We start from the raw sequence: 11,929 nt of genomic DNA, 5'->3' as shown, positions 1-11,929 counted from the left end.
GTCCCGGTGGGACGACGCCGTCTACCAGACGTACCTAAAATTACGAGACGGGAGGAAGGTCTGCACGATGATTTCAGGAGCCCAACCAACTGAGAAACTGGTGACGTGGGAGAGCGACGGAATAGTTAACTAACTAGTTACGTAGGGGATGATGACTAACCCCTCAGGCTGCAGTACAGCTCCGGTTCAGGCTCCAAGGCTGCAACAATCGGGCTCCAGGCTCCAGGCTCCAGGGCGGTGAGGCGGCTGCAGTCGGTGAGATCCTTCTGCCGGGATTATGGATCGAGGCGCATCCTTTTGTCATCAGTCTCGAATCCTCTATACTCTCTTTCCTGGTCATGCATGGGGCATCGTGAACAGGACGATGCTGCAGATCTGCTCACCCTCGATTAGCCAATAGATCGGCTCCTACTCAGGCCTCTGCAGGGGGATATACCACACCCGTGACGCCACCGGTTGTAACTGCTGGCCTATCTTGCATTCTTTCTATCATTCACTGCGGTCTCTTGCGATCTATTAATCTATTTGAGTTTTTATGGCAATCTAATCATAGAGAGTATAACTGCCACATTTCAGAGAATTTATCACCGCACACTAAAGTTAAACGCCGATGTCAAGATGGATTCAGATACCAAGGATGAGGCGAATGTGAACGGTGGGGCGATTACTTCGACCTCAAACGGGTCGACAGAAGATATTCGGGGAAGTGAACAATCGGAGACTACCAAACTAGATGCGCCCGAGGCTGCGGCTGCGGGCCCAGATAGCACTGACGAGGCAAGTCGTCTGCGAGAATTGCAGGCCGACGTTCGAAACCAGGATGATCTCGAAAGAGACATATCCCGTCAGGTACATATCCCGCCTGGAGTCTTGGCATCGCTACTGACAATCGCTAGGCCGACAAACTGCTCATGGAGCAGGCGGATGAACGGGACAAGAAGAGACTCGAAAGGACTGCCGCTGAGAAACAGTATGTTCTGGTTACACCAAGGTAATCGCCCAATACTCACGTGCACAGGAAACTCGAGGCACAAATTCTGAAATCGCATCAACGCTTGTCCCAACCCATTGGTACATCTGCCAGGGTCCGTTTGAGGAATGAAATCGAGAAATTTGAAGCACGCAATGCTGAACTGTCAAAAGATCTCGCGGAGATCCAGCAACGGATTGACGAACGACACCAGGGGCAAGAGAATGGCTCTCAGGTCGCCGGGACTGGCCGCATGCCCAATGAATCTCGCCGGGATTATCTCATTCGGACCGGAAAGATCACACCGTTTTCGAACATGAGCACTGGGGCAAACCATGGTCCTCTTGCCAGTCTCCAGGATGCTCTTATTGACGCGGAAGACGAGCGCGACGAGAGGGAGGCACTGGAACATATGAAGAAGCAATCGGCCGTCTCACATCGCAACCTTGTGCGGCCGGGGTTCAGCTTCGACGAAACTTCCGAGTCCGAGACGCCAGAACCTGCTTCTCGAGCAAGTAAGCGGCGCAAATTAGACCGTTTAAGTGAGACCGTGAAAAGAGAGGGATCGGATCTCGGCGATGGGGCCCAGTCAGAGGCCCAAGATGATTCTGCGAGCTACGTGGAGTCTGAAGGGCAGGAGTCCCCGTCCGAAGATGAAGACTTTCTACCCGAGGAAAAGCCAAAGCGGGCGGGACGGGCAAAAGCCACAAAGCCTTCGGATGAGGTGGAAGATTTCAGCGGGATGGATGACGGAAATGAACAGCTTTACCAATCAAGGCTTCAAGATTGGGTCCGTCGCAGGAGCGCTGCCAGAAAGCGTGCTGTCAAGGCACGGGGCGAGCCTGTGGATGCCGGAGACGTAGACCAGGATGAACAGGAAGAGTGGTTCATGCCCCATCCTACCGTCGCAGATGTGGATTATGACAATGGATACCGGATACCTGGTGACATCAACCCTCTTCTATTCGACTATCAAAAGACGGGTGTGCAGTGGCTATGGGAACTGCAGCAGCAGCAAGTCGGTGGCATCATTGGCGACGAGATGGGACTGGGAAAGACGATCCAGGTTATTGCTTTCCTCGCCGGTCTGCATTACAGTAAGAAACTGACAAGACCCGCCATTGTTGTGTGCCCTGCAACGGTCATGAAACAGTGGGTAAACGAGTTCCATCGCTGGTGGCCACCCTTTCGCGTATCCATTTTGCACACATCTGGCAGTGGGATGGTCAACATTCGCAATGAAAGCAGCCGTGAAGACGCGCTGCTCTCTGAGACGTGGAGCGCCTCCCGTGGCACCCAGGGTGGCTCGAAGGCCGCGAGGAAGGTTGTCAAACGTGTGTTAGAGGAGGGGCATGTGCTGGTCACTACCTACTCAGGTCTACAGACCTATGCCTCCCTCCTGATTCCCATCGAGTGGGATTGCGCTGTCCTCGACGAAGGCCATAAGATCCGCAACCCAAACACTTCGATTACCATCCATTGCAAGGAGCTCCGAACACCCCATCGGATCATTCTGTCCGGGACCCCGATGCAGAATAACCTTACAGAGCTATGGTCTCTATTTGATTTCATTTTTCCGATGCGCCTTGGGACGCTGGTGAACTTCCGGAACCAGTTCGAGTTTCCCATCCGCCAGGGCGGATATGCGAATGCCTCCAACCTACAGGTCCAGACAGCGGCCAAGTGTGCCGAGACCCTGAAGGACGCGATCAGCCCATATCTCCTGCAGCGGTTCAAGGTAGATGTCGCAGCGGACCTGCCGAAAAAGAGCGAACAGGTGCTATTCTGCAAGCTGACGAAGCAACAGCGGCAGGCCTACGAGGCATTCCTGGGCTCGGAAGAGATGACATCTATCCTCAATGGGCGGCGCCAGGTTCTGTATGGCGTCGATATCCTGCGAAAGATCTGCAACCACCCCGATCTACAAAACCACAAGCTGCTCTCGTCCAAGGCGGGCTACGGCAGCGGCTCGAAGTCCGGCAAAATGCAGGTCGTCAAGTCGCTGTTAGAGCTATGGAAAGACACGGGACACAAGACCCTGCTATTTACCCAGCATCGGATCATGCTGGACATTCTGGAGAAATTCGTGAATTCCCTCTCCGGGTTCAACTACCGCCGCATGGACGGAACCACGCCCATCCAGCACCGACAGTCTATGGTCGACGAGTTCAACAACGATCCCACTCTGCATGTGTTTCTACTCACCACCAAGGTGGGCGGGCTGGGTGTAAACCTGACCGGGGCGGACCGAGTTCTCATATACGATCCCGACTGGAATCCCTCGACCGACGTGCAGGCGCGTGAGCGAGCGTGGCGACTCGGGCAAAAGCGCGAGGTCACCGTCTACCGACTGATGACAGCGGGGACGATCGAGGAAAAGATATACCACCGGCAGATCTTCAAACAATTCCTTACGAACAAAATCCTGCGGGACCCCAAGCAACGGCAGACCTTCCAGCTGAGCGACCTCCACGACCTGTTCTCTCTGGGGGATGAAAACCAGGGCCCAACGGAGACGAGCAAGATCTTCAAAGACGCCGACGTCACCTACGAGGACAGCGATGGCACCCGACCGCCTCAACCCTCACAGCACGATGAGAAAAGGGACATCAGCAAGGTGGTCGGGGTGGCGTCCATGGAGAAGTTCCAAGGCGAAGAGCAGCCGAGTGACCAAGAGAAGGGGACGGGAACCAACTCCGAGTCGCGCATCATGGAGGGCATCTTCGCCCGATCGGGAGTGCACTCCGCGCTGGAGCATGACCAGATCGTGAACGGCAAGCGAGTCGTGCGAGCGGACCCCAAGATCATCGAGGCCGAGGCCAGGCGGGTGGCCGCGGAGGCAGCGGAGGAGCTGCGGCGGGCGGGCGAGGCAGCGCGCTCCGTCCCCATCGGCACTCCCACCTGGACGGGGCAGTTTGGGCTGGCCGGGAAGCCCGAGGAGCCCCCGCGGTCCGCATTCGGGGGGAGCAGCGCCGGCGCCAGACGAGCAGTGGCGGGGCCATCCTCCGCCAGCATCCTGGCCAACCTGTCCGCACGCACCCCGTCGCGGAGCAACAGCAACAGTCCCGCCCCGCGCACCAGCGGGGTGGACTTCATCACGATGATCCGGGACTTCATCACGGCGCAGGGCGGGGCCGTGTTCACGCAGATGCTGATCGACCACTTCAACCGGTACTGCGACACGCCGCAGCGGTCGGCCGAGTTCAAGGAGATGCTGAAGACGATCGCGGTGCTGGAGAAGGGGGGCCGCAACGGGCGCGGCAAATGGTCGCTGAAGCCGGAATACGCGAAACGGAGATGATGCCACCCAATCTTATGTTGGACTGGACTGCGTCATCCTGCCTTGACGGACCGGGTCCGTAATCAGCATCGCGTTATAGAAGAAACCATGGACGGCGCGGCGCATATCTGCTTGGAGTCGGCTATCGGCAAGGGATGGGACACCCATGGTTTGCGGCGCGGGGTGGGATATATGTAATATTATTTATGCTGAACCTGTTTCCTGATACTGATGTACGATACGATAGAAATGAGTGCGGGGGATGACGTTGATTTAGCAGATCGCTATCCTGACTGACTGCCTGACTGTCTAAGTACATCCGCTGGGAAATCGCTTCCGTGGTCGCAATCGTAATGAGATTAGAAGTCTTTGTGTGATGTGTGATGTAAGACGGTTCGACCCAGAAACCCAAAGGGGAGGCCCAAATGGGCCTGACGATCATGATGTAAGTCGCTGCAGACGGACAAGACAGTGACATTGTCATTGTCTGAGCATTGAGCAGAGTACAAAAAAGTACTACAGTACTACGTAAAAAACACACCACACCATAGTTACACTGCACAACATTAATCACCCAACAGCTCTGATCACAGTAAATAGTAGAGATAAACATTCTCCCAACCATCATCCATATTGACCTGAAACACCACCTAAGATTAAGATCGCACCCACATCTATCTATACATAGTAATAGCAATCAACCCGCAACCAACCCCAGACAAGTTAACTTACAAATACAAGATCCCCTGAACATCCACATCTGGGTTGGGGCAGTGGGGACTGGGGGAGGCTCAGATGACGATGATACTATGTTGTCTATCTATGTCGGTGCCTCGGTGCTTGGCGGACAATCCCAATCCTAATCCCAATGCCCATGCAATGTCAATGTCAATCGCAATCCCCAGACACTATGGAGGAGACAGGAGTGGTGATGGCATCTCATCCATCATCCTGTGACATAGGTACATGGCTTGCTCGGCACGGGTGTAGAGCCGAGGGACCGACATTGGGATCGACTGCTGAGTTTTGGGTGTTGGACAACAAAAATAGAATACCGGTCAGCAGTCAGCAGTCAGCACCTAGCAGGAGTGATCTTATCCGAGTTGAGTTGACTCCACGGGAGAAGAAAAAGTGAGAAGTGAGAAGTGAGAAAGGAGAAAGGAGAAGATGAGGGAGGAACATGCACTGCACTGCAGATGTCTCAGGCTGACAGCATTCCTCCTTCTCCCCGCCCTCATTCCCCGGCACGCCAATCAACCCCCGGCGACGCCGTTCTGCCGAATTCGCCGCCCGCGATGAGTGGTCCGGCCGAGGCGGTCGGTGAGGGCGAGCCAATCGGGAGGGCAGGGCCGGGGAGTCCGAGGCGGTGAGCCCCACCGCGTGGGCCATAGTTTGTTCTTTAGTAATATGTGCTGTGAGTCTCAACCACCAACCACCTCCCCCGCGACGGTGATTCCCGCGGGTTGGCTGGGCGGTGCTGTGGTTGCTCTCCGTATTTCACTCAAAGTTTGACTTTGTCGGGTCGCAGTTTGCTCTGATCGCTGCGATCAGCCGCCATCGTCTGGAGGAGTCTTGGCCCCCACCCCACACCCACACCCACAACCGGGGTGATCGTGGCCGCTGCAGCGCCAGCTGCAATATAAAGACGCAAGGCATCCCCGTCGCTTCCAGCCATCATTCCACGCTCAATCGCTCAATCGCTCAACCACCAGCAATAAACAGTCCACATTCACTCTTCCCGTCCGCGACTCCTCGCAGACCTGCCTGCTTTCTTCTCCTCCTTCCTTTCTTTCTTTCTTCCAAACAATCCCTCCAACCTCGCAATGAAGTTCCTCGCCTCCCTCGCTCTGCTCGCCTCCGCGGTGGCTGCCAGCCCCCTCGCCTCTCGCCAGGACAGCTCCAGCTCGACATTCCACCTGAAGACGTCGGGCGCCTCGAACGACGACCACAACAACCTCTACGTGTACGCCTACCACACGGGGGCCGGGTTCAACGACGCCGTGCTCACGTCGGACGTGGGAACCGCCAGCCCGGCGTTCCTGAACGGCACGAATACCCAGTTCGACCTTGGCACGCCCTTCCCCTGGGGCCTCAAGCCATCGGTCCAGAACAACTACGGCGGTTAGACTTTGCCCCTTTCTCGCCACAGATTGGCCTCCGACTAACTTCGTCGCAGCGTGGGAGTCCGTCCAGATTAACACGGGGTACGGCAGTGGGGGTTTCTCGGTCAATGGCACCGACTTCGAGTGGTCGGCTGCGTCTGGCTTCGGGGGCTGGCTGGGTGAGTGAACTATGTATCCATTGCGATCAACTCCGATCTATCTTTCCAACGAACTTTGAAAAAGACATCAAAAGAGAAACTAACACCGAACAGTCTGTGACTGGTACCACAACGCCCCCCAGCTGTTCTACATCTACAGATACACCCAGCCCACGATCCCCTCCTCGTGCAGCCAGGTCGACCTGACAGCCGAGTATGTTTCCTAAACGAGCGACCTGACAGTTCGACTACACTTCCTAAACGAGACCCCTCGCCACTTGGGGGTTCATGACGCGCGTGGCGTGAGTGATGATTCATATGACAGGCGGGAGGTCACGCTGCTCCCGCCGGCACTGTATCAGTATCAGTATCGTACATTGACGGCAACGGTTAATGCTAATATTTTAATGATTGATGGGTTTGGTTCGATGGCTATGGCGCATGGCACGATATTTGCACAGTATTATGGCAGACTTTTGGCATCGTATGTAACACTGTTTATGACAACATATTTGGCACTATTTGGCACAGTTCTGGCACAATGTTTATGGCACTGTATGTGGCATTGTTTATGGTACAATATTTATGGCGCAGTATCTATGTCATCTATGGCATGCATGTTCATAAGCAGACGTTGGTAGAGAAATACTCAATACTGGCGATGTATGATGACTGACTCGTTTGGCTTTTTTTCTGGTTCGGGTTCTGTATCTGGCCAATTATTGGCAATAGTGGCTGTCGGAGCTAGCCCGCGTTTCGCAAACTGGGAGATTCATTTTCCAGCACAGAGTGTAGCCTATCCAACTATCGTCCTACCATCTAGATAATAAATATACGAACGAGTCAAGAATCCCAATATCCGGACAGACCACCCCATACACGAAACAGCGGAAGAAGCCTCATCCCCGGGACAGGTGTGCCTCAGGCCGCCAGCCGCCTGCCAAAAATAGTATCGCGATGTCTCACAGCGCGGCCCAATCGGGCTAGAGCGGCCGGCTGGATCGCCTCCCCAGGAGGGACCAGCACCAAAGCACCAAAGCACCAAAGCACCACCACCACCCTTAGTCTTCCCTCGTCCCACGCCGTCTCATCCAGACAACCTGCTGTGTGAATTCTCTCGACATCTGATTCCCTCGCTCCGTCGGTCGCTTCCATCCCCCCCTCCCCCCCTCTCGCACCCGCCGTGTTTTGGGGACAGTCGCTCGCTCGGTCGCTCGCTTTGTTTACCCGCGACCCTCCCTCCTGGACCCTGCCGAGAATATCAGACGATCTGCATGTTTCAGTCCCGGTGGCCTGAAAAACACCTCCCTGTGCAGCTCGCTCGCATCGACTTCGGCAGAATCTCGCTACTAGCTGTCACCTTTTGACATCGCTTGAATCCGTCTTTCATCCTTTCCAGTCCGTTACAACACTCGCTCAGTGATCCGGCAAGGGTCCACGTCGATCGGACCCTGAATTTCGCCAAGGAGTCGAGTCCCTCGCCCCTCTGCTACACACACACACACACACCACCACCATCATCATGCGTTACATCCCCCGACTCTTCGTCCTGTGTCTGCTGGTTCTCCTGGGCACAGTGACCACAGCGACACCATGGCAGCCTCACGGTGAAGTGCTGCGGCGGGCGGGTTCGTCTCACCCATCCCCTCTCAACAAACCCAACTAACAGAGAAAGACACCACCACCACCGCAGCAGAGAGTGCCACGACGGGCGCGGCCGCAACAACCGCCGCGACAGCGTCGAAGACCGACTCCAAGACCGACACCGCGTCCGCCACCGACTCGACCGGCACCGGCACCGGCACCGGCACGACGACCAAGAGCAGCACGACCGGCCAGACAACCAGCACCAGCGGCTCAACCGGGACCTCCAACACGACCTACACCGGCACGGGCGGGATCTCGATGCTGGACCCGAACGAGTACTCGACGACATACTACAAGATCGGCAACTACGTGACGTTCGAATGGAACTACACGTCGCTGTCGGTGACGCCGTCGGGGGTCAACGTCGTGGCGTCGTGCAGTCTGAACAGCCACACCTACACCATCTCCAGCAACATGAGCGTCTCGCCCACCGGCAAGGTCGTCTGGGATACGAAGAAGTACCAGGCCAACGCCACGGTCCCGCTGCTGACCGCCTCGTACACCCTGATCATCTGGGACGCGGCCAAGGGCATCTCCGCGACGGCGAGTGCGGGCCATCTCGCGGCTGCGAGTCACTCGTTCGCCATGTATGTCCCGCAGCCGTACACCCCGCTCAATGGTACGTCTTCCTTGCTCCCCTTGAATACACACGACCCATCTAATATATGTGTGTAGGCTTCATCTGCGCCACCTGCAGCTTCGCCCTCTCCGAAATCGAGCGGCTAGGCCTCAAATTCGCCTTTGGCATGATGGCCATCACCATCGCCTCGTTCACCTGGTTCGCCGGCGACTTTGGGGTGTTTGCCACGTAATCTGTCTAGTCTAGTCTGATCTAGTCTACTCTAGTCTATTCTGGTCCACTTGTTATCATGCATAGAATGTTGCATTAAGCTGAGCGATATTCGTTTTTTTGTCATGTTTCGTTTAATCATGAGCAAATCTATTGGCGTTGATTTGATTTTGTATTGCGATAATGATGGGTATTTACTATTTTATTTATTTTATTTTATTCTTATTTTCACTTTCATTGACATTGACATTCCATTTACATTGACATTTAGTTATGCTCGCTTTTTGAGGGGGTGTGGTAGTGGTAGTGGTTATGATAGTGACAGTGTGATAGTACTTGTTAAGTTATGTATGCTATGCGTCGGGATATCCTGTCTACTCTGGATTGGTTCTTCATTATGTCATGGCTGGATTCTGTATCTGTCTGTCTGTCTGTCTATCTTATATTAAGAGCGGGAATACTGGATGAAGGATACTACTGGATGAGAGAGATGAGGGATGAGGTAGTGTTAATGTGGGATAATATACTGCCTATTTAGCTAAAAATGGACTGTTTCAGATAAGATAGATATAACTATTGAATGCTGTAGGTTAGGTAGTTATCTAAGAATGCGCTGCTTATCTTATATAGCAGGGTAGTAATTCAAATATGTATCATATCATGACTGATTTATCCTGATTCATCATGATGGTGGAGGTTAAGCATGCATGGTCTATGGATCTGGGATGATGGGGTTTTTGTCAGTGGTACTAGTAGATAAGATGAGCGATAGATGAGAGATAGTAGATGACAGGGTATACTTAAGTTGTGTTATGTTATGGATTTGTTTTCTTGTTGTTTTGTTTTATTTTATTTTATTTTTTTTTCTGTTCTGCAATGTTCTGTCTTGTTATGTTCTGTTCTATCTTATCCGGTTTTATGTTATCCTATTCTGTAATATCTTATCCTATGATCCTATCCTATCCTATCCTGTATATATTTTTTATCTCCCTAGTATGTATTCATTCTCTTCACATATCTAGTACTTCATTGACTCCAATTACCCACTTCACTCTACTCCAACCACTCAGTCACTCAGTCACTCATTCCACCTAATTAAGTTAGAGTATACTATATCAGAGTAGAAAGTAGAAAGTAGAATAGAAATTAGAAAATCATAAACTAATCTAAACACACCCCCCATGAACCGCCTCCCAAGCCAGCTCCGACCCTGTCCCCGACCCTGTCCCCATCTCTTGCAGTCCACTCTGCAGTCCACCCGGCTCATCACCCTCCCTCACCCTCCTCACAGTAGGCAAACTCGCCGCGGAATCCATCATCTTCCCGCACTTCACGCACGGGGTGGTTTTGATGTTGGCGTAGGAGGAGATCATTTCCTGTTTTTTCATTGTTAGTATTATTATTATTATCAGTATCAGTATCAGTATCACAATCACAACACAATCATCACCCGGTTGATACATTCACAACACAGCAATGATGTATATGGAATGTATATCCCCGCAACCATATATATGTATATCCAGAGAGGATGATGAGAGGATGATGAAAGGATAAGAGTTGGAGCAAAAGGGGTGGAGAAGAAGGAACAAGGCCTGGAGGATAAGCCCAGGGCCAGGAGAACTCACCAACAAAAATGCCAAATCCCACTTCCTCTCCCGCTGATTCAGCGATCTCAGGACGGCGGCATCGAGTTTCGTCTCGGGGAGGCCTCTGGTTTCGAGTCTTTCGACCCGCCATTCGATGTCGGTGGTTGTGGTTGTGGTTGTGTCGGTGTGGGTGTCGATATTCCCGTTCCCGATGGTTCCGTCGCCATCGAATCCAAATGCAGATGCAGATGCAGATCCAAAACCATTAGTTGTAGAGGTGGAGGTCGAGGCGGATGGAGCACTGGATGTAGAGATCCCCGGAGAAAGAGAAAGAGAAACCCTGACTCCCAACCCGGCCTTGACTAATCTCACCACGACTGCTTCTCCATTCCCATCTTTACCATCAATAATCCTAACCCTCACGCCCTCCCTCCCCCTCTTCAAAAACTCATCCACAATCCCCCTCCACCCCTTCCCCTCCGCCTCCCCTCCCCTCCCCATCCTTACCCCTCCCCCTTCCCCTCCCCACTGCCCTGCCCCTGCCCCTTACTCCCCCTCCCATCCACACCCACACCCCCACCTCCATCCAACCCACCCCCCGCATCTGCCCATCCGGCACCAAAGCCCGATAATCCCTCTCCCAAACGCCCGTGGTCTGCACCAACACGCCCTCATTCTCCGCAATGCGCCGATTCACGTGCTCCCATACCGCCGCGAGCTCCGGCCCGCGCCACCGGTCCTGGAAGGCTTTTACTTCGGCGACACCGGCGCGGGTCGTCGCGGATAGTTGGGCGTAGAGGATTTGGGGGGTTGCGGGGATGGGTCCTGAGCTTCCTGGTCCTGAGACTCCTGCCCCTGAGACTGGGAGTGCGGTTGTGGATGGGTGGGGTGGGTGTGTTGTTGTTGTGGTTGTTGTTGTTGTTGGGGGGCTGTGGTGGTGGTGGTTGTGGTAGGGCTGGGAGGGTGGGTGTTGTTGAGGGGGTGCGGTTGTGGTTATGGTTGTGGTTGTGGTTGTGGTTATGGTGCTGGTGGATTATCGGCGCGAGAGGCTGCAGGAGACGGTCTGGGAGGAGGGTGCGGAGGGTGTGGATCTATTGTAAGAGTGTTAGTTTGGTAGGTTGTAGGTTGGAATGGAAATGGGAGTGACAGTGAGTCTGAGTCAGTGAAAGTGGGAGTAGTAAAAGAAGAAGGGAAAGAAAGAGGAGAGAAAAATACCGTAGCCTCCATCTCCTGCAGCTTCGCCAGCGAGGAAATGAGCTGGTGTTCCGAGTCCCACGGGTCCGCGGTGGTGTCCATATTTGGTGCTGAGCCTGAACCCGAACCCAAGCCAGAACCTGAACCCAAGCCTGAAGCAGCAGCAGCAGCAGCAGCAGCAGTTGTATTTGTGCTTATA

At 53.9% G+C, this 11,929-nt stretch overlaps 4 protein-coding genes across 4 annotated transcripts; 3 read left to right on the top strand and 1 right to left on the bottom strand.

Annotated features, from left to right (window-relative positions):
- Positions 1-618: 618 nt before the first annotated feature.
- BO70DRAFT_381211 (DNA-dependent ATPase RAD26) lies at positions 619-4,510 on the top strand (the record flags this gene model as incomplete). The annotated part of the gene is made up of 3 exons (XM_025545455.1): positions 619-849; positions 897-970; positions 1,019-4,510. The coding sequence occupies 3 exons, from the start codon at positions 619-621 to the stop codon at positions 4,269-4,271; spliced, it is 3,558 nt and encodes a 1,185-aa protein (XP_025397502.1). The 3' UTR covers positions 4,272-4,510.
- Positions 4,511-5,698: 1,188 nt separating this feature from the next.
- BO70DRAFT_364070 (uncharacterized protein) lies at positions 5,699-7,151 on the top strand. Its single transcript, XM_025543720.1, has 3 exons — positions 5,699-6,371; positions 6,427-6,531; positions 6,625-7,151. The coding sequence occupies exons 1-3, from the start codon at positions 6,074-6,076 to the stop codon at positions 6,735-6,737; spliced, it is 516 nt and encodes a 171-aa protein (XP_025397501.1). The 5' UTR covers positions 5,699-6,073; the 3' UTR covers positions 6,738-7,151.
- Positions 7,152-8,032: 881 nt separating this feature from the next.
- BO70DRAFT_354459 (uncharacterized protein) lies at positions 8,033-8,969 on the top strand (the record flags this gene model as incomplete). The annotated part of the gene is made up of 3 exons (XM_025541864.1): positions 8,033-8,138; positions 8,180-8,776; positions 8,833-8,969. The coding sequence occupies 3 exons, from the start codon at positions 8,033-8,035 to the stop codon at positions 8,967-8,969; spliced, it is 840 nt and encodes a 279-aa protein (XP_025397500.1).
- Positions 8,970-10,113: 1,144 nt separating this feature from the next.
- On the bottom strand, positions 10,114-11,832 carry BO70DRAFT_411968 (RNA polymerase II mediator complex subunit MED27 domain-containing protein; the record flags this gene model as incomplete). The annotated part of the gene is made up of 5 exons (XM_025547300.1): positions 10,114-10,323; positions 10,576-10,983; positions 11,117-11,385; positions 11,597-11,627; positions 11,752-11,832. 5 exons carry the CDS (start codon positions 11,830-11,832, stop codon positions 10,114-10,116), a joined length of 999 nt encoding a protein of 332 aa, XP_025397499.1.
- Positions 11,833-11,929: the final 97 nt, after the last annotated feature.

The sequence above is a fragment of the Aspergillus heteromorphus genome, assembly GCF_003184545.1.
Source record: "Aspergillus heteromorphus CBS 117.55 chromosome Unknown BO70scaffold_21, whole genome shotgun sequence".
Classification (NCBI taxonomy): domain Eukaryota; kingdom Fungi; phylum Ascomycota; class Eurotiomycetes; order Eurotiales; family Aspergillaceae; genus Aspergillus; species Aspergillus heteromorphus.
Note: the sequence above shows the minus strand (reverse complement) of the source record. Positions and strands in the feature narration are given on the sequence as shown.